Raw genomic sequence first — 23,535 nt, 5'->3', positions numbered from 1 at the left:
CATGCAGTGGAAGGCACCTTTCTGTGGTTTCACCTCACGCTGCTGCTATAATTTTAAAGACCCACAGTCTTTCCTCAGTGTGGTGCTAATTCAGTGGGAGAGACTGACACATTTGACCCTATCTACACAATCTAAAGACTTTTAAACATTACAACAGCACTGTGGGATGGAACCACAATAAAGTAGTGTCTGTGGCACTATTTAAAAGGTACCTAAGGCTACTGAAAAAGTGTCTTAAGACCTTCATTCCGCTGGGTAGAGGCATCTCATTCTGCACTGAGATATTCCAATACAGTGGTGCCTCGCAAGACGAAAAGAATCCGTTCTGTGAGTCTCTTCGTCTAGCGGTTTTTTCGTCTTGCGAAGCAAGCCCATTGACGGATTAGCGGATTAGCGCTATTAGCAGCTTTTAGTGACTTTTAGCGGCTTTTAGCGGCTTATCAGCTTATCGGATAAGCAGATAAGCGGCTTACCGGCTTAGAAAAAGGGGGGGGGGGGAAGGAAAAAAAAAAACGCAGGAACTCGCAAGACATTTTCGTCTTGCGAAGCAAGCCCATAGGAGATTTGTTTTGCGAAGCACCTCCAAAACGGAAAACTCTTTCGTCTAGCGAGTTTTCCGTCTTGCGAGGCATTCGTCTTGCGGGGCACCACTGTAGTATTGGAAGAAAAGGTCCCATATTAAAGGATATGGTTGTATGGCATCTTAAGGCCCGTGTGAACAATCCCTTCCACTTTATTACTGTGGTGCTAGCAGAAAGTTATGAGGTGGTTAAAAGGATCTGTGGAAGCATCAGAGGAGAGGTGAAACACAGCTATACCTCAGTTTCCTCGAGTTGCTATAGCTGATGCAGTTCAAGACTCAGTATCAGGCTTTTCTTTATAACTGTGGATAACATTAAAAAAAAAAAGTACCATACTTTTCCGTGTATAAGATGCCCCCTGTTTGGGGGGATCTCCATTTTTTGGGGGGGGGGAATGCAGTAAATCACTAACCCGATGCTTGCAATCGCTCGCATCTGCTACAAGCATCTGCCCAATCACCAACAGCAAAAGTAAATAGCAAGCGAAATTGCCACAGCGGCAGCCAATCCTCAGCAGCTCTTGATGCAGCAACCAATCACACACCCATTTCCCACAGCCAATACAAATCACCAATGACAATCTGCAGCTCGCAGCTGCAAACAATCACCCGTCACCCATACCCACTATTATTTTTGAATTTAAAAAACCTAGTCTTATACATGGTAAAGTATGGTAGCTATGAGCTTCATCCAGTCCACATAACACATGTAGCAATGAGACATACTCACAGAGGGATTAATCAGTAGACATTTGGGGAATTGTTGCCACCACGTGGTTTTAAAAATCTGGTATATTGCTACTCTAAAACTTTTCACAAAGGGGGCTAGTTTTGACTATATGGAATGCTGTGTTCTACCTCCGAAATCCTTCAATGAGTCATTTAGGTCTGTCTTGCACTAGATCATTTCTAGATCAGTTCTCAAGCACTGCTGCCGATATGGTTTGAACTACATCTGACTGGATGAAATAAGACTTCTAATTTCAAGATCTAAAAGTAATTTCTGCCCTTAGGAAGTTCTCTAAAGAATGGCTTACCTATGGGCTTTGAGAATTCCTTATTAACAGCTTGCCTGGGGTGTGTAATATAATTATAGTGAATTATAGTCACCATTGTGCCTAACTCCTATGGTCATTTGATTGTTTTCTCTCTTTATCTTCAGCTTTCTGCTCTGCAAGCCAAGGTACACTATCTCAAGTTCCTCAGTGATCTACGGCTTTACGGGGGCCGTGTATTCAAAGCAACGTTATTGGTAGGCTTTCCCTCACCATCATTTTTTAATGTTTGCTGAGTATTCTGCAAGTGGCTAATTAATGAGACAATTAATCATTTGCTTCACAAGTAATATTGAGCCAAATCATGCAATAGCTTTAGTACAGCTTCCAGCAGGCTCATTTCAATCAGGTACTTTTTAAATAGATTTTTCATCCCTTAGTACCAAGTATATACACTGATGAAAATCTTGCAAAATTATTTTCTGTGAGGATCCACAACCTAGCTGGTTAAGTTATAGATATTGTGGATTTGATGCATAATGTTGATTTAAGTGGAGGTAAACTTATTTAAATTCACATGTATTTCCTTGCTTTGTGAAAACCCCTTCTCTTTTTGCTTCCTGTGTTGCAGCAGGGTGAAAAACGTTCCGAGGTGACACTGTTAGTGGGGCCACGATATGGTATCAGCCACGTAATAAACACCAAAACAAATCTGGTAGCTCTGCTGGCAGATTTCAGCCACGTGAACAGAATTGAGATGTTTACAGAAGATGAAACTATTGTTCGAGTTGAGCTTCATGTGCTAGATGTAAAAGTAAGTTGAATGTCACAATTGTTTCAGTAAGACTCTCAGCTCTGCATCGTAAGAATAAAAAAGGAGAGTTCAATTATCCCTTTAAATTTGGTGATCCATCAAATTCAGCATCAGGTCTAGTTCAATTAGCCTTTCTTTTCATTTTCTTGTCGTACCTTGGGATAATAATCTTAGTTACTGTCAAAGCTCACTATGTAGTTGTAAACAAGCTTAGTGTGAACTTTATTCTCTGATTAGAAGTACCATAATTACAATTATTATTTTGAAGAATATTTGTTTTTCTCTGCTTTTTAATGTTTATTTTCAGTCTCAGTACTTCTTTTGTGAAATAAGTGACCAGCAACCATTTATTTGCATAATGTTCCGATGGATTTTGAAAGCATTTGGGAAACATTAACCTCGGCACATCTCCTCAGAAAAATAAATATCAACAAACCCTTTTTCAAACATTGAAAAATAAAATGCAGCCTTGCTCTTTCTAAACCACCAAACTAAGAATTCACCATATTTTGTTAACTTGTGCTATTTTCCCCCCAAGACAGTTCTGAGTGGCTGTATCCCAAAACTCTTGTCATTCAGCATAAAATAGTGACCGTTTTGAAGTGAAACTTTTTGACCAAAAGCGAGCAGAAAATGTGTTTTTCATATGAGCTAATATTTTACATGCTGAGAATGGCACAGAGTCAAAAGTTAGCAAAATACTGAACTGTGGTAGGTTTCTAAAAGCATCCAGTCGCATATACAGTTATAGGGTAGTTAGGTGTGAGATTCTTAATTAAAGGAATTGATGCATGGCCTGAATTTGTCTCAATTTATCTCTATAGCTTATCCCCTGATAACTGGGACAGAAGAAAACACAGTCCACAATGGTCCTGGACCAATAATTGGGGGGTGGGGTGGGGTCTTAAGAAAACAGATCTCAGTTGCCTCAATTGGCAGTTCCACCTAAAAAAAAATGAACATTCATAATTTCAAGTGTCCATTCTGGAACACCTTTTAAGTCTTTTCACCTTCTACTGCTATTATTTTGATGTTATAAGACATGGAAGTCAAGATCACAAGATATGTTGTGCCTGGAAGACACAGAGTGTGTGGCAGGGGTGGGTCTGACATATAAGGATGCCTCTCTAAAATTCATGGAAATCCCATTCAACTTAGTGGGAATTGCTTGTGGTTAAGCTTGGTTAGGATCATACTATCAATTTAATTCCCTCTAGAATATTTTCTTACTATTTTTCTTTTTTTAAAAAACAAACAAACCAATTTGTGCTCTAAACCTGGCACCCCACCAGAGATTATAGCCTTGACTTTGCTGTCCTTTTCCCCCTCTTTCCCTTAGCCAATCACTTTGCTAATGGAATCGTCAGATGCCATGAATCTTGCCTGTTTAACCGCTGGATATTATAGACTTTTAGTTGATTCCAGGCGTTCAATATTTAACATGGCCTGCAAGAAAAATAGTGGAAGCCGTGAAGCAGGTAATGTATACTTATCATGTGATGAATACACAGACATACAAAATGATGTACCAGTTTACCTTTCAGGTAAGTTTTGCTTTCAGTCAGCAGAGACCTTCTAGGAAAGCAAAAGTATGTATTTTGGCAAATCCGATTTGCAGGTGACATGCTGAACTTGAAAGTGACTTCAGAGCCATATAAATTCCCTTATCGGTATCGGGGTGTCAACCAACCCAAGTAGAATTATTCAGTCTGCTTGTTAGGATATGCAATCAAAATGGGTTGAGTTTTTTTATTTATTCTCACAATAAGAATTCAGTGTGTGACTTCTTGAGAAGTAAGGAATAGCCTAAGAATAGGCAACTGTTAGAAACTTATTTCAAGGTTATATGGAAAGGATCAATCTTAAAACATGGTTGTTTAGGAATAGCAATCTAATCTGAAGTAGGTGAGATAGAATAAATTGATTTGATAATTCGCCTTTCCTCTCTACCCCCCGTTCCATTTTTTAGGGACTGAAACTAAGGGGAAGCATAACCTCCATGGACCCGAGTGGAACTGTGTAGCGAAAACGACAACATTCCCAGCGGAAGGAGAGCAGGAGGTGCACATGTATATAGACTCGAGACAAAAAACCGCAGATGCTAATGACAGCACTTTCTGCCCAAAAGAACACAGGCACTTGTACATAGAGAGTGTTTATAATTCTAGTGTCCTTGATCAGCAGCTGGCCAAACAAGAGGACTCTGCAGAGGCAGAAGAAGAGAACCAAAATTTAAACCAGCAATCTGCACTGTCATACTCAGGAGGAATAGAATCAAACAAGAAAACGCAGGGATCTCCGAGAGCTGCAAAAGTATCCTTTATTTTTGGAGATCACAGTTTGGATGGCATTAACCCCCAAACCCTTGGCTATGAAAGACTATTGGATGAAAGTCCAGAAGCACTGGAAAAGCAGAGAGCTCTTTATATAAGCCATGCCAACGACATCAAGAGTTTGGAGTTGTCCCCTGACGCTGAAAGCATTCAGTTTGCTGCAAATTCCGTTTATGCAGGTTTGAACGATGGCAAAATATTTGGAGCTGCGGAAGGAATAGAGGAGCCCTTGCTGCATGACATTTGCTATGCAGAGAACACAGACGATGCTGAAGATGAGGACGACGTCAGCTGTGAGGAAGACATGATGGTGGGAGAGATCAACAGGCCTGCTCTTCTCAGCCTTTCGGGCTCCAGTGATGACATCATTGACTTGACATCGCTCCCACCTCCGGAAGGGGATGACAATGAAGACGACTTCCTCTTGCATTCTCTGAACATGGCCATTGCGGCTCCACCACCTGGATTCAGGGATAGCTCGGACGAAGAAGACTCTCAGAATCACACAGTGCAGTACGGAGAGGACAAGGAAGAGACTAATAATGCAGGGAGTGATGATATTCCAGTGTCGCTTATTGATGCTGTTCCTACAAATACTGAAGGGAAATCTGAAAAGGGTCTGGATGATGCTGTGGTTTCTACTCTCCAAGCACTGGAGGCCTTGGCTGCTTCAGAGGAACAACAGACGAATGACAACTCAGGTTCTTACACCACTGTTACGTTTATTCACTGAAACAAACCATACCATTTCATCCATTTTCACCATTTAGCCTTTTCATCATTAGCCCATTTTTTTGGAAACATTTCATTATTATTTTTCGTTTTTGTTTTTCCTCCATCACCTACACATTCCATGTGATAGAGCTACCATAATGTTAAGTTGCCTTTCTTGGAAACTATGCAATATGTGAGTCAGTATGCTAGAACCATTTTTTAAAAAACTTAAAACAATCCATATTTTTCCCCCTTATCGGTATATTGAAGTGCCTGACGTGATTTCATTAACTGGCTCTTATTTTTTACGGCATGCAGGTGTAGCCATCTTGAGAGCATATAGCCCCGAATCATCCTCAGATTCTGGCAATGAGACTAACTCTTCCGAAATGACTGAAACTTCTGAATTGGCCACAGCACAGAAACTGTCTGAAAACGCCACGCGCCTGTTTTTGCCCACTAACGAAGGTTATCAACCGCTTGTGGAGCAGCAGGGTGAATTCTCCATCACCAAGAGCCAGGCAGGAGGGCTGCTGCTGAAATCCGTACAGTCCTCAGCCAATCAGCAAGTTGCAGAGCTACAGTCAAAAGTTGTGCCTTCCAAGCAGATTCTCCATTCAGACAACATGGAGATGGAACCGGAAACCATGGAAACAAAGTCTGTTACTGAATATTTCAGCAAGCTGCACATGGGGTCCGTGATATATTCTTGCACTACGAAACGGAAAAATAAGGTGGCCGAAGGGGAAGGGAAAGCAACCCCTGATGGCAATGTTGTTATGAAAAAACAGCCGGGGGCTAAAAAGACAGAAGCCGATGAGCAAAAGGGCAAAGTCAGCACTCTCTCCTCAAGAGAGAGTCAGCGCATAAGCACTTTTAATGTGGAAAGAACTGCCTTTCGCAAGGATGGCCAAAGAAGGTATGCTGCTTTGGATGAGGGAGCGGCAGAGAAGCCAAATTCAGAAACGGTGAATGGAAAGGCAGTTCCGAGAGTTTCAAGCCTTGGGAAAACAGAGGTGGACTGTAAAGACGAAATGCACCCTGAGATTAGCCCTAGTGGGGCTTTAGGGCATGGGCCAGATGAACATTTTGTTTCAGATGTGACTACTCTCTCTTCGCCCAAGGAGCGCAATGACTCCGAAGATGCTAATTCACCTGCCGATGGCCACCTCCCAAAGCTTCCGGAAGCAGAGCAGAGCATGACTAGATTGTGTGAGTATCACCTAGCTAAGCGCATGTCATCCCTGCAGAGCGAAGGCCACTTTTCTCTGCAAAGCTCGCAGTGCTCCTCAGTGGATGCAGGGTGCAGTACAGGCAGCAGCACGTGCGGAACCCCGGTCGAATCTCCTCTTTGCACCTCGGACGCGAAGCACATTCTCCCTGACTCGGCAGGAAAGGGCCTCAGCTACATTATTCCGGCAGACGAAAGAGCCGCCATGCTCTCCAGCCACGGAGCAACATACAAGGAGCTGCACCAGCAGCCTGAAACTGTGTGCCACAGAATGGCAGTGCCTGTTATGCATCCCACAGTCAATTCCGCTGACCCACTCTTCGGCACGTTGAGAGATGGATGTCACAGGATCCCCAAGATTAAAGAAACTACAGGTACGGCAGCACCAAAGTGTTAATCTGAATGTGTGTAAGAGACATGGGCAGCATTTTTTAAACCGTTAAAATAAAATAAAAAATGAAGTGACTGTCCAGAGCACACACAGCCCAAGAAGGGCAAACAACCAGCACAAACTTAACAGTAGCTCCTGAAGCACACTAAACATGCACACACCTGCTCCTGGTAGCTAGGTAGCTGGCACCCCTTTGCAGGCTTGCGCTCTGAGTTGGAGCAATGATGGGACCATGCCTGCATGCAAACGTAAGTACCTTTGTCTGATGGCAAGAGCACAAGCAACCTGCGACTTCTCCTCCTCGGAAATGTCACTGTGTCTGCCTTTTTAAGGCCCTCCTGGTCCTGGGGGACAGCAGGGGAGAGGATTCTGCTAGCCCCTCCCTTCAGGCGCCATCTCTCCATCCACTTCTGACATGTCCTGTCCTTCCTCCCCCATCTCTGACTGCTCAGACCCTTCCCCATCTTCCATCTCTGGCTCCTGCCTCATGGGGGGCACAACATCCCATAAATCATTACCCCTTTATAATAATAATAATAATTTTATTATTGATATCCCACCCTGACTAAGTTGCTCTAGCCACTCTGAGTGGTTTCCAACACATACAAAAACATAATAAAACATCAAACATTAAAAACTTCTCAATACAGGGCTGCTTTCAGGTGTCATCTAAAAGTTGTGCAATTCTTTTTCTCCTTGACATCTGAAGGGAGGGTGTTCCACAGGGAGGGTGCCACTACCAAGAAGGCCCTCTGCCTGGTTCCCTGTAACTTCACTTCTAGCAATGAGAGAAACACCAGAACACCCTCGGAGCTGGACCTCAGTCCAGGATAAACAATGGGGTGGAGATGCTCCTTCAGGTATATATAGGGCTCCTGGATCAACCTCTGGCCCCGCTATCTCTCCCCCCCCCCCCACTCCTCAGAGCCCTGACAGTACTTCAAGTGTTAAGAGTGTGGCCTTAGCATGGTTTCACACAGTCGCTACTCTAGAAATCCCACCTGTACAGTGGAGTGTAGACTTTGTGCATATCTGCTTTGGGCCACATGCACATTTGTCTGATTTCCTCAGAAGTGGGGGATCAAGCCCCACAAATAAAAAAATCAAACTCTTCAGAAGAATATTTTGGATTGGAAATACTGAAATGAGAGGCTGTAGCAGGAACCCAGAGACCAACTGAAGGGAGGTTGAGGTACCAGTTAGACCTGGCCGACCGTGGGTAGGGAAAGCAAAGCAAGATAGGGAGGAAGAAGGCAAAAGTGTGCCGGCAGGCAGTATTAACAAGCCTCTAACTCTGCAATCCTGCACATGCCTACTCAGAATTAACCCCATTGAGCAGAATTGGATTCACTCCTAGGTGAGTGTGTATAGGATTGCAGAAGCTCCCATTCAGGCCTATTAGAGCCACAAAGCTTTTTTTATTATTTGGCAATGTTCTTTCCTTGCAGTTCCTTCCTCTATTGGCCAGAGCTGGAGATGTTACTGCATTGATTAAGTCCTGCCTGAAACCCAAACCATGTCATGCATGCTGTTTAGTGTTTTTTCTCCTGAAAGTTTGCTTTTTCCTTAAAGGCTTCATCTGCATCATCCATTTATGCCACTTTAAAAACCATAGCTCCCCCCCCCCTTCCTGAGAATCCTGGAAATATGATTTGCTAAGGGTGCTGAGAGTTGTTAGGAAACCCCTATTTCTCCTCATGGAGCTGCAGTTCCCAGCTGGTTTCACAATCAATCCTTCTTCACATGAAACTCCTGGAACTGTAGTTCTGAGAATGGAGCAAGACATTGAATGAACAGAGTAACATGTATGCTGATTCCTAAAGTCAGGGGGCGGGGGTCATCCTTCAAGCAGAGGAAAGGACAAAACCAACAGCTAAACAAGCATTCAATTCGTCACTCCTATGACAAGTGCACTTCAAACTGTGAGGCAGCTTCACAGCGGAGGTGGTGCGTTTTCTCTTTTTACACCATAGACTAATCTATACTGGTGAGTTAAAACATTATAAATGAGTTCTAAAAATGTACAGCAGTAAATGGAAAATTGCATTGAGAGCTATAGTGGTAACTCAGTTTTTGAACGTAATCTGTTCCGGAAGACCATTTGAGTTCTGAAATGTCCGAAAACTCAATAGCCAACAGCTAGGCCTCAGGATCTTGCACTCAGCGGAAGCCGCATGGCATGTTCAACTTCCGAGGCGTGTTCGAAAACCGAAGCATTTACTTCTGGGTTTACTTCATTCAGAAACTGAAATGTTTGTCAACAGAGACGTTCGAAAACCGAGGTACCACTGTATATGACTTTTTTCTTAGCTTTTTTTAAGATCAGTGTAGATCCAGCCTATATCTGTCTTCTTCATCAGAGTTAACTAATAACATATGGAAGGAACTGTTAGCTCAGTTGTTTAGGGCATGGTGCTGATAGCACCAACGTTGCAGGTTCAAGCCCTGTATGGGGCAGCTGCATATTCCTGCACTGCAGGGCGTTAAATTAGATGATCCTAAGGGTCCCTTCCAACTCTACAATTCTATAATTCTATGACTGATGTAAAGATCTTTTTTTTAATTTTTGTTTTGATGAACTGCACATCTCCTGAAAGATTTGTGATTGCATGTGGGGTCTGAAAAATGTGTATTCGGAATATTAAACCTTTCCTTTTTAAAATTTCCAAAGCAACAGTTAAGACTATACGTTTGAAATGCTTGGCCACTAAATGGCTTTTTGAGGCGATGCTTAATTATTCCCTTTGTTCTTCTACTCCCCCTAGTGTAGCTTTCACAGAGCCTGTGACTGGAAGACAAGGAAGCATGTCTTCAGCTTTTCCTAACCAGCCCAGAGCTGATTCCATCACGCTATCATCCCACATTCACTCAGAATCAAAGGTGCCAAGTCGAAACCAAGACTCTTTTGATGTTCCCAAAGTCAACCAGTCAGGTGGGGTAGCGGTTAGTTTATGGCCATATGAGATGATGGGGGGAAGCCTCAAGATGCCGCACAACAGGAAAGTTCTGCGACGAAGCAGCAGCGTCACTGCAGAATCGACAAGCCTCGAGACGTTTCTCGGGAAGAAGAAAGCCCCAGTCAGTGTGTTATGTACAGACATCGCTGAAGCAGGTGGCTCAACAAAATCGGAAAAAAGAGGAGAACTTCCTCTGGGCAAAACGTTATCAAAAAGTTATTCCCAGAGCTCTGTGAATGTCAGCAGCATGGGCAGCAAGAGATCTCCTGTCTTGAATGCCATCCGGAAGGAGTCCAAGCAGTACAGAACGTTGCCCTTACGAAAGCTGGATGCCAGCAATTGGAAGTGCCGCGGCCCCTTTAGTTATTGTTTCCTAGCGAGAGGAAATGCCGAAGAGGACGAGGATGAAGATGAACACAGAGGTGGCGCCCGGCTCTCGTTCCTCTATCGTCCCGAGATACAGTGCCAGGTAGCAGAACTGTCCCCTCGGCCTCCTTCCATTGAAAGTGAGGAGAATGGGAAGGAGGGCACAAAGACTGGCAGCGATGCCGAAAGCAGCCCAAGCAGCAAGAGCACTCGCGGAGACCAGGATGGTCAAACCAATAGGAATCTCAGCGACATGTCCTTCGATGCACGAATAGCGAGACTCGGCATAATGAAGGAGAAGAATTATGCAGTGCCTGATGGATTTCTTGCAGCACAAAAAGATGCCAATGAGCTCCTCTGTTTGGTCCGATCGTGTATGGGGAAGAGGGAGGATCATTCAGAAGCATATGACCTTAAACTTTCTCAGTATAAACAACTGTTATCTGTAGAATCGAGACAGTTGGGAAGTGCCTGCAGGAAAATGGCCATGGCTGAAAAAAGCCCAGAGGAAATGCTTGTAGCTATGACTTCCAGCTTTCAAGTACTCTGTTGCTTAACAGAAGCCTGCATGCGTTTAGTTAAAATCATGAACTCTGAAACACAGCAGGAGGAAATTGTAGCTAAAATAGATGAGGTTGTAATAAACTACATTTGTCTTCTAAAAGCTGCGGAAGCAGTGTCTGGTAAGACCTCCGGTAACTCTAGCATTAAACTCTTGGCTCGTAATTCGACCACCATGGCCACTATCGTAAGCACACTAACACGTTCTCTTAAAATGCTTTTAAATAAATAAACAGAAGTCACTTCATAATCTACCTTTGCAAAGCCATACATTAAAAAAACCTTTTATTTACTTGTACGTGTATGAAATAATGTTTAAAACAAACAAACCTTGACGCTCTCTCTGTATATTTTGTTATTTTATATAAAATAGGTATGAGATTTAAAAAACAACAACAACTATGGGACTTCTGACCAGTTCTATCCTCCTCTTTCTTTCTTTCTTTCTTTCTTTTTGAAGGATAAACTATATAAAAGCATTTGGAAGTTTGACTTTTTCCATAGTCAAATCTACAGGTGTTTGTTCTTAATTTCTTAAGACTGTAATGCTAGAGGATTTACTTCCTTTCCCCCTCCAGGTTTATACTTGGGAACTATACTGTTCATGGTTAGAACTAAGAAATTGAATCATAATGTATATAACAGTATTTAATGTTTGAATTATAATTTTTAAAGCATTGAATATAGCAAAAATACATTTTAAAACCCAGAGACTATTGTGACTGAATAGAGATTATATATATATAAAAATATATATATACATATGTGTATATATATGCGCATAATAAATTACTCTTTTGTTCATACTGCTTGCTTGATGCATCTGTTACATTGGTAGTTTATTTCTGTGCCACTGCTCAATCAAAAAGGCCTGCAGGACTGCTCCCAAATGTTTAACGCAAATACAAAATTCAAACATGTAAATGCAGCTTATGACATTCGGGGGGGGGGGAGAGATGTTTACTCCCCTTAAGTTACATTCCAGACAGCAGCTTTTTTATAAGGTTCCCTGTAAAAGGGGCTGCTTTAGAACAGGTAGAAAAGCTTGCCCCACTGTCTCTCCACACACACCCTCCCTGGTAGCAATTCCTCCTATGAAAATAAAGGGCAGCTTGGCTTTATATTATATCCACATCTACACGCAGCTTCTCACTGAGTCTTTTTTCAACACTGGCTTGAAGCACTTGCTCAAAGTTCTTTTGGTTAGTCTGCCATGTCAAGATGGTGTGTCACGAAAGCTGGTGTGTGGGGAACACTTTCAATTGAATCCCAAGAGGATCTAAGACACCCAACCCTTTGAAAACAGAATCAAAAGCAATCTTGCCACAGGTAGCTCTGTACATGAAATAGCTTCCTGGACAGTTTGAACAGAGTGACTTGAGTTCTATATATCGGCTTTTTAAGGCATCTCCTAGTCTTCTTACTCCTTTGTATCATCTTCTGTTACTTTATGCACTTGGTGATTTGTGGTGTTTTCCTGCTCTGCTCTTTGCTCAAATAGGTCAATATTTGAGCTTTGAAAGGATGTCATATAACCAACTTGTAATTTCCTGGCCCATCAGTTTTCCTATGAACATTTCAGACTTGTAGTAATCAGTGATTACCTATAAAGCTTGGGAACATATCAGTGTACATGAAGGGAAACCTTTGGTCCTCCAATCATTGCTAGACTACAACTTCCATCAGCCTGACAATTGTCCATGTTGGCTCAGGCTGATGGAAGTTGGAGTCTAACAACAATATCTGAAGTACCACACATCTCCCCATCTCAGATCTAAACAATATTCAGAACAATATGGTGCGTATCTCTAGCTCACGAAGAACAAGTAATGCAGCAAAGTATTAATCAACGACAATATGATTGCATTCTTCATTTATTTTATCCATTTTAGCTTGGTAAATCTGGACCATTTCCAGCATTAACTGAAGTGCCTACTTAAACTGGTTCTCTCATACAAATGGTCTTTTCTCTCTCCATAGGATGCTAGTAAACTACGGTGTGTACCATGTGGAGTGTACATACTCATGTGCTTAATACTGGTGAGAAGAGAGGATGAGAGCACATTGCTGCATAGAAACATCTGCAGTTATTCCAGCTGATCCCAGAACATACGCAGCAGAGACTGTGTCAACACAGTTATCTGAGGAACAAATGAGATATTTATTGAGAAGACTTAGTTTTTTGACTAAAGGGTATTTGTGCCCTTTGGGTACATGCCAGACACTGTTTTCAAGCGTTTCTCAACAGCTAGAATCTGTCTTCAAGATTTTAGGCTTCTCAGGCTAACATCTAAGATACGACTGCTCAACTTTTAGTCACCAGCCTTCCACATCAATCTTGCTTGTGTTTTCCCATGTAGGAATTTCCCAAAGACTTAGTCAACTGCATTTCATTGAACATTCATGACTAAAAGCTCTAGTACCATTAAATCATGCTTTAATATAAAAAGGAATAGGATGCCTTCCATTTTGTGCAAATTTTGTTTTCAAATTAAGCCTATAAATGTACATTATGTCAAACTAACAATCCCCAAAAGTCCATAATTAATATGGCTGCTGTGCATGTGTGTGGCTGCAGGGTGAGGGCTTATCCCAGAGATGCTGATTAGCTTAAAGATACCTAGGCCATACCCATAGTTGATCAGTTGATATTTATGGGCCCAATCATGTTGCTTCAAGGGAAAGAATATGTATAAAATAAGAATTCCTAGATTGCCAAGATCCAAGTTTGGGGCAAGTACTACAATATTTTACAATTAGGTTGTCTGTCAGTGTGCTTTTTACTATGTTTTTATTATATTTTATTATGTTTTTTCCTGCCAACCTAGCAGTTCGAAAGCACGTCAAAGCGCAAGTAGATAAATAGGTACCGCTCCGGCAGAAGGTAAACGGCGTTTCCGTGCGCTGCTCTGGTTCGCCAGAAGCAGCTTAGTCATGCTGGCCACATGACCCGGAAGCTGTATGCCGGCTCCCTCGGCCAATAAAGCGAGATGAGCGCCGCAACCCCAGAGTCAGTTATGACTGGGCCTAATGGTCAGGGGTCCCTTTACCTTTACCTATTATGTTTTGTAATATGTTTCTAATGTTGTACACCGCCCTGAGATCTTTTCATTAAGGGCAGTATTTACAGACGTACCTCAGAAGTCGAACAGAATCTGCTCCGGAAGTCTGTCCAACTTCTGAAAAGTTCAGAAACCAAGGTGCAGCTTCTGATTGGTTCCCAATTGTACAGGCGTGCCGGAAACAATAGCAGAAGCTGTGCCAGACATTTGGCTTCCATTTTTTTTTAAAAAACTGGAACACTCACTTCCGGTTTTTGATTGTTTGGGAGCGGGAACGTTCGACTCCCAAGGCGTTCAGGAGTCAAGGTATGACTGTGCATTGAATTAATAATACTAATTAGTGAGAGAACCCCTGCAGAGATTTTAAATCACAAAATATGCAGCAGAGTGTGGAAATATAGGCTGTTAGACCTTTAAAATATGCCCTTGTGAGTTACAAAACTCCCCTCTTCTCCTAGGACAGAAAAAGACCACACGTTTGTTAAGTTAAAAACAGTTTACTTACAAACTCTCCAAAGGTGTGATTCATGTGCTTTTCCATACAGCATTCGGAAAAGGGTGCACAGACAGTAAAACTTGGCTTAGTTACAGTGGTGAAAGTTCCTAAATTACTGGTATAGGAACTCAGGAGTGGCTGGTGAGAGCCATGTGGCCCTCTTCACATGCTGAGCTTCTCAGGGAGACTGGAGAGTGAACAAAGGCTTGAACCTAGTCCCTTCCAAGGTGAGCTAAGCCTGGCAGGACAGCTGACTGTATGGTGTTAGTCCCTTTATGCATTCATTAGGCTTAAGCATGTTTGTTATATGAGGCCGGTTATCCCACAATCTAGTCTTCAAATAACTTTATCAGGCCCCTAAAGTCTACCAGAATTCTGTACCCAGAGAGGGCTCTAATCTTTTATTGCTGCAGTGTCTCCTATTAAGCTTTATGGCTGAGTGGAGTAATGGCCGGGCTAGAAGCCATTATTACACTAATACAGAGCCTGACAGCCCATGAAGAAGTTGGCATATCCCACATTTCTTTGGCTCCCTAGACAATGTTTGGGGAATTGAGTGGCCCCTGAGATGTCCATTTCTGACTTAGCCTAACTCTTGGACCTAATAACCTGAACTCTGTAGCTTGAGGTGGAACCAAACAGATAAAAACATCATAGCATATTTTCCAGTCACTATTCAAGACAAAGCTATGGTCTGCAGCATCACATTTGCACCTTCAAGCCAATCTCACTGGTTGTGGTCCAACTATGTGTACGTATAACCCAATCAGATAACTTACCACTGTGTGTCGATCAGCAGTTTGTCGGGAAGCAGAGAGCGAGGAAGACAGAATCCCAGCCCCTCTTACTCCCAAACAGCTGACTTGCACAACTGATGATGTATTTCATAGTTCCAGCTTTTGAATCAGCCTAGGATACTCATTTCAATGTACAGTTCCATGTACAGAAACCTGCTTCCACGCAGATGGCCTCTGGAGGGATCACGACAATTATATGGAAGAGGTCTCATTCACATCAAAATAGCTCTACTAAAGATGGCAACCCAAGAATACAAGCGTGTAACAAAGGTATGTTTTATTTAAAAGATGCAGTTTACCAAACATGATGGTTGTGAGTGGAAGAGGAGATTAAAGCGTTAATTATTTCCATATGAACCTATCCGGACCCTGAGAGCATCTTCTGAGGCCCTTCTTCAGGTGTTTCCTCCATGAGAGGTCCAGAGGGTGGCAACACGAGAATGGGCCTTTTCTGCAGTGGCTCCCCATTTGTGGAATGTTCTCCCCAAAGAGGTTCACCTTCATTATACAGTTTTAGGCACCAGGCAAACACGTTCCTCTTTAACCAGGCCTTTGGCTGATTGACATCCAATGCCCTTTTATAAGGTGTTGCGGAGGGAAGGGGGTTATTAGGTTGTTTTTGTTTTTATTATGTATTTTGTGTTTTTTATATTGTGACTTTATGTTGTAACCTCCCTGGAAATATAGGGCAGTATACAAATTTAATAAATAATAAATACAACTTCTAATGTTGGGAGCCAGAGTCCACCGGGTCCCCATATACCCCTTTTCTAGCGCAGTGCAATGGTGGAAATGATGCTAAAGGGAGACTCTTGGGAGTCTTCTTTAAGAAGCAACTCCAGGGAGACTACCATAGCATCTGGGGGAGAAATTGGAAAGGAACCTGCTCTGTTAAATGAGCCAATATCAATTAGAGTTCCCTCTGCTGCTGGTCTAGCCACTGTTGCGGACAGTAAAACACCTACTTGCAGATGAAAGAGTCCTTCTGCCTGGCCCAACAGAGCCAGCGCTCTGTGGACCAATCTGGAAGAATGTGTTTTCGGGTCAAAATATATTTGCTCAGTTCCCATGCTGCACAGTAGATCTTCCTGGCAGGCAATGCTCATATTTTGTGTGTGGAAATCTGATCCCAACTATGGACAAATATGGGTGCTCTGATATGGAGCTGTGCAAGAGCAAAATCTATCTCTTTTCTGCACAACACTCGTGTACTGTTTCCCTATACTGTGAAATACCCAAACAGACCACTGTGTAGCATTGAATTAATATGCTTTGGAACTCATTAAACCAGGGAAGGAGCTCCTGGGGGCATCCCAGATGTTGCTGGACAATTTATTCATTTATGAAATGTACATCTCACTCTTCCTCCCAATTAAATTTATGTTCCACTTTCCATCATCTCTGACCATTGGCCATGCTAGCTGGGGCTGATGGAAGCTGGGGGTGGGGAGGATAGCATCTGGAGAACCACAGAACCACCCCTTCCTTAAACCTTTTGGATTGGGAGATGAGTCTAACATCATGTAGATGCTTTCTTAGAAAGTAGCCCCATAGATTTAAAGGAAGCTAGATATAGATATACGGACACACGTGGCGCTGTGGTCTAAACCACAGAGCCTAGGGCTTGCCAATCAGAAGGTCGGCGGTTCGAATCCCCGCGACGGGGTGAGCTCCCATTGATCGGTCTCAGCTCCTACCAACCTAGCAGTTCGAAAGCATGTCAAAGTGCAAGTAGATAAATAGGTACCACTCCGGCGGGAAGGTAAATGGTGTTTCTGTGTGCTGCTCTGGTTCGCCAGAAGTGGCTTAGTCATGCTGGCCACATGACCTGGAAGCTATCTGCGGACGAATGCCAGCTCCCTCGGCCTATAGAGTGAGATGAGTGCGCAACCCCAGAGTCATCCATGACTGGACCTAACAATCAGGGGTATCTTTACCTTTAGATATAGATATAGGTATACACACACATTTTACTTTCAAAACCTTCAGCAGTTCTATCATACTGACAATTTGAATAAATGGAGAGCTAATTCATACTTCAGGTTTGTTAGCACACTATGCAGAACTCATTTAACACAAATCATTTAAAGATCATGTTATAGCCTTACTCTGAAAGCTTAATACACATTCAGGCTTCGGGTCTTCCATGAAGGAAATGACAGCAATAATAATAAAGAAATGATTCCATTGTACAGATGTGGCAGTTTTCACGCAGTTATGAGCACAAGTGCTTATTTATCTAATCACGCATAACGCATTAAGATAAACATTAAGAGCTAGATAAGTTGTTTCTTATGAAAATACTTTTATTATAGATTTCTGTCCGTCCGTGAATAAGAGAGAATGTTGGCTCAATTCTTTTTAAAACGAAAAAGGGAAAAAAGATGGATTATACACAGTCCTGATATACCTGATATATCAATATAAACATTGTTTAGTTTCTTTAAAAGTGCAGAGGCTCAGGCTTGCTTGGAAGTTGCATGTCACATGCCAGTTGTGGCAACCCTCAGCATTCTTACCATAAAATAAGTCCTAGTGGCACATGCTTCTAGGGATTGAATTACTAATTAAACTGCCCAGTTATGCTGTGGGAATGCTTGGAGTCAAATACATTAATTGGAATGCCTTTGATACACCTATTGGCACAGCACCAGCCTTCTGTGGTCCTTATTTCCCCTGTGCATTTTACTCTTACCCGTGAGATCAGCCTGACTAACCACCTGCACATTGCTATGTCGTCTCTCCTGAGAGAACCTGACAGCAGAGAAGTACTGGCGAGCATCTGATCCTTTCCCTGGCTAAATGCACATCCCCTGAAGCACTGTCTCAAGGTAATTGCTTCCTAGTCTAATATTAGAGCCACTTTCCAGGGGCGGGAGAGGATGCTGATACCAGTTTTTCATATCCAGTTGTAAAGCACGCTTGTCTGACCCACATCACGATGCATCAGACATGGTTAGTGGGATAATGAGAAATGGAGGTGCTTGAGAATTTTTGGGGAAAGCTTGTTGGGTTATCCTGCCATTTGTTGTGATGAAAAGAGGAAACCTTGACATGTAAAATTTACTCCTTCCCTGCTTTTTCCATGATGGGAGGCAGAAGAGACAGCCTCTGAGAGAGTGCTGCAGGGATTTACAAGGTTGGGAGGAAAGCAATGACCAACCTAGACAGCATCTTAAAAAGTAGAGACATCACCTTGCCAACAAAGGTCCGTATAGTAAAAGCTATGGTTTTCCCAGTAGTGATGTATGGAAGTGAGAGCTGGACCATAAAGAAGGCTGATCGCCGAAGAATTGATGCTTTTGAATTATGGTGCTGGAGGAGACTCTTGAGAGTCCCATGGACTGCAAGAAGATCCAACCTATCCATTATTAAGGAAATCAGCCCTGAGTGCTCACTGGAAGGACAGATCGTGAAGCTGAGGCGCCAATACTTTGGCCACCTCATGAGAAGAGAAGACTCCCTGGAAAAGACCCTGATGTTGGGAAAGATGGAGGGCACAAGGAGAAGAGGACGACAGAGGACGAGATGGTTGGATAGTGTCTTCGAAGCTACAAACATGAGTCTGACCAAACTGCGGGAGGCAGTGGAAGACAGAAGTGCCTGGCGTGCTCTGGTCCATGGGGTCACGAAGAGTCGGACACGACTAAACGACTAAACAACAACAAAATGCTTCTTTAAACACCTAGCTCCTTCTTGTGTTGTGTTGTGTTGGCATTGAGTCTGAGAGCGTATTTGCTGCTAACGTTATGAGAACTGGAACTGGATGGAGCTCCAGCTGCTTTAAGATTCACACCCAACCAGTGGTAATTGGCATTCAATTACTGTGGCGAATCCAACAGTAATTTGCAGTCCTTTCACCTGGGATGATTGAGATGGTAGAACAACTTCTGGCAGTAACAGTGGAGGCAGTTCACTAGCATGTTTGTTTCCCATCCAAGACAGTAACCTCTGTTTTTCATGAGAATACAGGATAACCACAGTGTTTCAAATGCAGATGTAAGACCAGTAGGAAACAACAGTAGCTTAAACCCTCTGAAGGGATGGTACGAACAGTACAGATATCAAGTATCAGGATCAATTTTGTATTAGCAGCTACTTATATAAAGTAAAGTATATATGTCAAGTAAAATGAAATGTGCAAGTGCAGTCATCTCCTAAAAGAATATTATTTTATACAATACAATGGCAGTGACTCACGGTTTTCCACATAAAGACAGAATTGTTATACTAGCAAAAATGTGTGTGTGTCCCCCCAACACATGAATGATGGTTAATGTAGAGGGTGGACATTCAGCAGGCAGGTGGTGGCGGAGCTTAACATCTACTGCTGTTTCTCCCTTGCAAATATATCCAAGGCCATTTCCTGGCTCCTTCTGAAAGAAAAGCAATTTGGAGTTTTGTAAGCATTTATGCTGGGCACAGGCTCTGCTGCATCACTTGCTTTATGCTTGTCCCTTGCTGGCAAAAGCTAACAGCTAAAGGGCCTGACTTCCAAGATCAGCCTAGTCTATACCCTCAGTGGAGCCCATCTCCCCACACCTAATGCACAGCCATAGCTGAGGGGTGGGTCTAGACAGGGTTTCTGCCTCAGGTGAAGCCTCCAGAGAGGTGCCATTGAGACTCCCAGCCATCCAGCATGTCTGGGCTTCAGCCAGAGAGAAATATGAAAAAGTGAACGGCAGCTGTGAGCTCCTCCTTCCTCTTTCCCCATGAAGCTGAAGGAGGCTCATTTACAAAGCAGAAGATAGGAACCCCTATCATTCTTCATCCGGCACAAGTCCTTAATCCAGTCTTGGCTCTAAAGCGAGGGTTTGGGTATCTGTGGCATGCCAAATGTTGCTGGGACCACAACTCGTATCATTCATCAGCTTTGGCCATGCTGGCTGGAGCTGATGAGAGTTGGGAATCCAACAATATCTGGTGGACCACACCGTACTCTAAATAACAATTGGAAAATAATATAACCCCACAATAGACACATTTTGATTACTTCCTGGCAAAGATTTTAAGCAGAACTTTTGAGAGAGAAAAGAGAGAACGCTATCCAAAATTTTTGTTTTCTATTTAATTCACTTGCACACAATTGGCTATAATAGAGATGTTTTTAAAACCCACTTATTGAAATGTTGTGAATTCATCCATGCATTAGTTTACAAGCACGAGGTTCTCTCTTACAATACAAGTTTTGAAACTTTCCAGAAAAAAAATTCACATGATAAGCATAAGACTCTCAGCAGGCGACAGGAAAGAAAGGCCCAACAGAGGAGGATCAACTCCCTGACATCCATTCATCTAATCATTTTGGGGAGTTTCTGGTTTCAGAAGCTGTTGTTAATGCACATCTAGTCATTTGCTCTGCAAAATTACGATGAAACATGCAGGAAATTGAACATGCAGTTCAGTTGTGTCTGTAACATTTCCCCCTTTTCCCCCAAAGCAATTGTTAGTCCTGGCATGAGATGGATAAAAAACATAGTTTTTGCCTATTATATATTTATATTTTCTCTTAGTCTATTTTTTATTGATTCCTTTTGAAACATATTTGCTAGCTAACATGAAATGTGACCACAATTCTGGTTAAGGCTGCAATCCTAAGGACACTTGGTAAGAAGTAGGTCCCATTGAATTCAGTGGGGCTTTTTTCTGAATAGACAAATATAGGCTTGCAGTGTAAAGTTACAACTGTATGCATACTTTTGTATGCATGTGATGTGGCTGCAGGTCAGCAGTAGAAGGCAAGGTATATCCCAGAAAAATTGTCTTGTGCTCTGCCCACGTTTGCAGCACCCAATTTGTAACATAACAATGGGGAGGTGGGCCCATAGCTCAGTGGCATAGCACATAAGCCCTACTGGATCCGGCAAATGACCCATCTAGACTAGCCAAATGACCCATCTAGACCATCCTGTCCTCAGTGGCCAACCAGATGCCAGGAGGAACCCTCCAAGTAGTACCTGAGCACAACAACACTCTACCCACCTGCAATTTTTAGCAATTCAGAGACACGCTGCCTCTGGCAGTGACCTATTGCTAGGTGGTGAGGGACACGGGTGGCGCTGTGGGTTAAACCACAGAGCCTAGGTCTTGCCGATCAGAAGGTCGGTGGTTCGAATCCCCATGACGGGGTGATCTCCCGTTGCTTGGCCCCTGAAGAAGAAGAAGAGGAGTTTGGATTTGATATCCCGCCTTTCACTCCCCTTCAGGAGTCTCAAAGCGGCTAACATTCTCCTTTCCCTTCCTCCCCCACAACAAACACTCTGTGAGGTGAGTGGGGCTGAGAGACTTCAAAGAAGTGTGACTGGCCCAAGGTCACCCAGCAGCTGCATGTGGAGGAGCGGAGACGCGAACCCGGTTCCCCAGATTACGAGACTACCGCTCTTAACCACTACACCACACTGGCTCTCCTGCCAACCTGTTCTCCTGTTCAAAAGCATGTCAAAGTGCAAGTAGATAAATAGGTACCGCTCTGGCGGGAAGGTAAACGGCATTTCTGTGCACTGCTCTGGTTCGTCAGAAGTTGCTTAGTCATGCTGGCCACATGACTCGGAAGCTGTACACTGGCTCCCTCGGCTGATAAAGCGAGATGAGCGCCGCAACCCTAGAGTCGGTCATGTCTGGACCTAATGATCAGGGGTCCCTTTACCTTTATGGTGTGTGCTTTGTAGAAATATCTGGCTTGGGGGGCAGCTGCCTTGTGTGTTACTTAAAGGCCTGTGTCACACTCAGCTTTCCCTTTTATAGGGTCTATTCACATCCAAGTTATGCATGTCTCAGGTATGACGGCAGAGGAATAGGCAAAATAAATTATGCTGCCTCAAACTGGGAGGCATTTTTAAACTTTATTCTCATCCTGCCTTGCTTTTAAAGAGCAAATGATTGTAATGGAATTATGACAGTTGTTTGAAGTTTTTATGAAGACGAGGCGTAGTGGGGGGGGGGATGCCGGGGCACATTTTTAAGGGGGAGCTGCACATTTGGCTCCTCACGCTGCCCTGCCAGCCCTGCGCCACTTTGCAAGACTGGGATGATCCAAGGGCTGTGTCGGCTGGCTGGACTCTGCCACATTTAACCTGTGTGCATTCAGCTTTATGTGCTTGGCAAAAAAAAAAAAAGGTTGCAGGCATCTGAGAAAAATTACTTTGCCACTCCCACCCACTAGTGCACCCATTGTTGTGGCTTTAGGTGCGTGAGCCCTGGAATGTAACCCCCCACATAAGTTGCAGGCTTATTGTACTACAGTACTATCTGGAATACGTTTTGCTTAACAACTCCTGCACCTTCAAAGACTGCAGTTTGCCATTTGGGCCAGGCAGGGTCAGATTGTGGAATTGAGCTGTTTTTGTGGTTTGAGTGGGCAGTTGTTATCTGTTGTACTGTATGTTCCATGCCAGAAAGCTGAGAACTATAACTTTTGCACATGACTCTGGACTGTGACCCAGCCTGAAGGTTTGCTGACTTGTTTTGTGCCATTTTTTGTTGTTGTTTAGTCGTTTAACTAAACAACAACCAAAAATGGCACAAAACAACAGCCTGAAGGTTTGCTGACTTCTTTTGTGCCATTTTAGTTGGTCCTAAAAAAGAAGTCGTCTCTCCTACTTAGCCATGGGCAGAGCTCCTGCGATAGCAAAAAACCTTTAGGTGATGAGATGGTTTCAACGTTAAGTGTTTTGATTTTGGGGCGGAGCTTTACTTGCTCTATGCAGAATTGTTCTGTTACTGGTACTTCAGCCACCCTGGGTGGGGTGGGAATTTAAACAAGCGAAATCCCCTGCAGTTCAGAGGGGCTCCCTCCCCGGGGGGGGGGGAGATTAGGATCGCTCTGCGCCCTTCCCTTCCCCCTGCGCCTTCCCTAATCCCCTTCAGCCCACAATGCACTGCTCCACCCATAGAGATAGAAAGAAAGAAAAGTAGAATCCATCGGAAACCAGATCAGGCGCATCTGAGATGATCCCGACAAATCTTCCGTGCCCGATGTAAACCATATACAGCCTGTTCAGCGCAGCTTCCCCTCGACAGAGAGGTAAAGAGTCTATTTCACTCTTTACCGGAAGTTTGGCTCCTCTTCATTCTTATCTCTGGTTTCCCCACACTCGCTTGGAGGAACCTTCTTGCACTCACCACCTCACAGCGTGAGCAACGTCCTTCTCGCCCGGTAGCTCCGCCCACTCAGTCCCCGCCCTCTTGAGTCAGGGGGGCGCGCGCGGGAGAGAGCGCGCGCCGGTGGGGGGCGTGTCC

At 43.5% G+C, this 23,535-nt stretch overlaps 1 protein-coding gene and 1 long non-coding RNA gene across 5 annotated transcripts in view; one reads left to right on the top strand and one right to left on the bottom strand.

Annotated features, from left to right (window-relative positions):
- FRMPD4 (FERM and PDZ domain containing 4) overlaps positions 1–11,748 on the top strand; it is a 203,489-nt gene extending 191,741 nt beyond the window's left edge. For 3 of the 4 annotated variants that reach the window (XM_081001279.1, XM_081001280.1, XM_081001281.1), the window contains exons 12-17: positions 1,743–1,832; positions 2,207–2,389; positions 3,729–3,867; positions 4,359–5,423; positions 5,755–7,041; positions 9,829–11,748. In XM_081001279.1, coding sequence (XP_080857405.1) covers positions 1,743–1,832; positions 2,207–2,389; positions 3,729–3,867; positions 4,359–5,423; positions 5,755–7,041; positions 9,829–11,174 — 4,110 coding nt within the window. In that variant the 3' untranslated portion in view covers positions 11,175–11,748. Of the gene's footprint in view, positions 1–1,742; positions 1,833–2,206; positions 2,390–3,728; positions 3,868–4,358; positions 5,424–5,754; positions 7,042–9,823 lie in introns of all 4 variants that reach the window. The other variant, XM_081001282.1, reaches the window with a different exon arrangement.
- Positions 11,749–19,450: 7,702 nt separating this feature from the next.
- LOC308474891 lies at positions 19,451–23,492 on the bottom strand. The gene is made up of 3 exons (XR_013985007.1): positions 23,346–23,492; positions 21,280–21,447; positions 19,451–19,673 (listed from the first exon to the last, which is right to left on the bottom strand). It is a non-coding gene; the product is annotated as an uncharacterized lncRNA (long non-coding RNA).
- Between the last annotated feature and the right edge of the window lie 43 nt (positions 23,493–23,535).

The sequence above is a fragment of the Podarcis pityusensis genome (assembly GCF_964106645.2).
Source record: "Podarcis pityusensis genome assembly, chromosome: 4".
Classification (NCBI taxonomy): domain Eukaryota; kingdom Metazoa; phylum Chordata; class Lepidosauria; order Squamata; family Lacertidae; genus Podarcis; species Podarcis pityusensis.
This window is presented reverse-complemented; position numbering and strand designations above follow the sequence as displayed.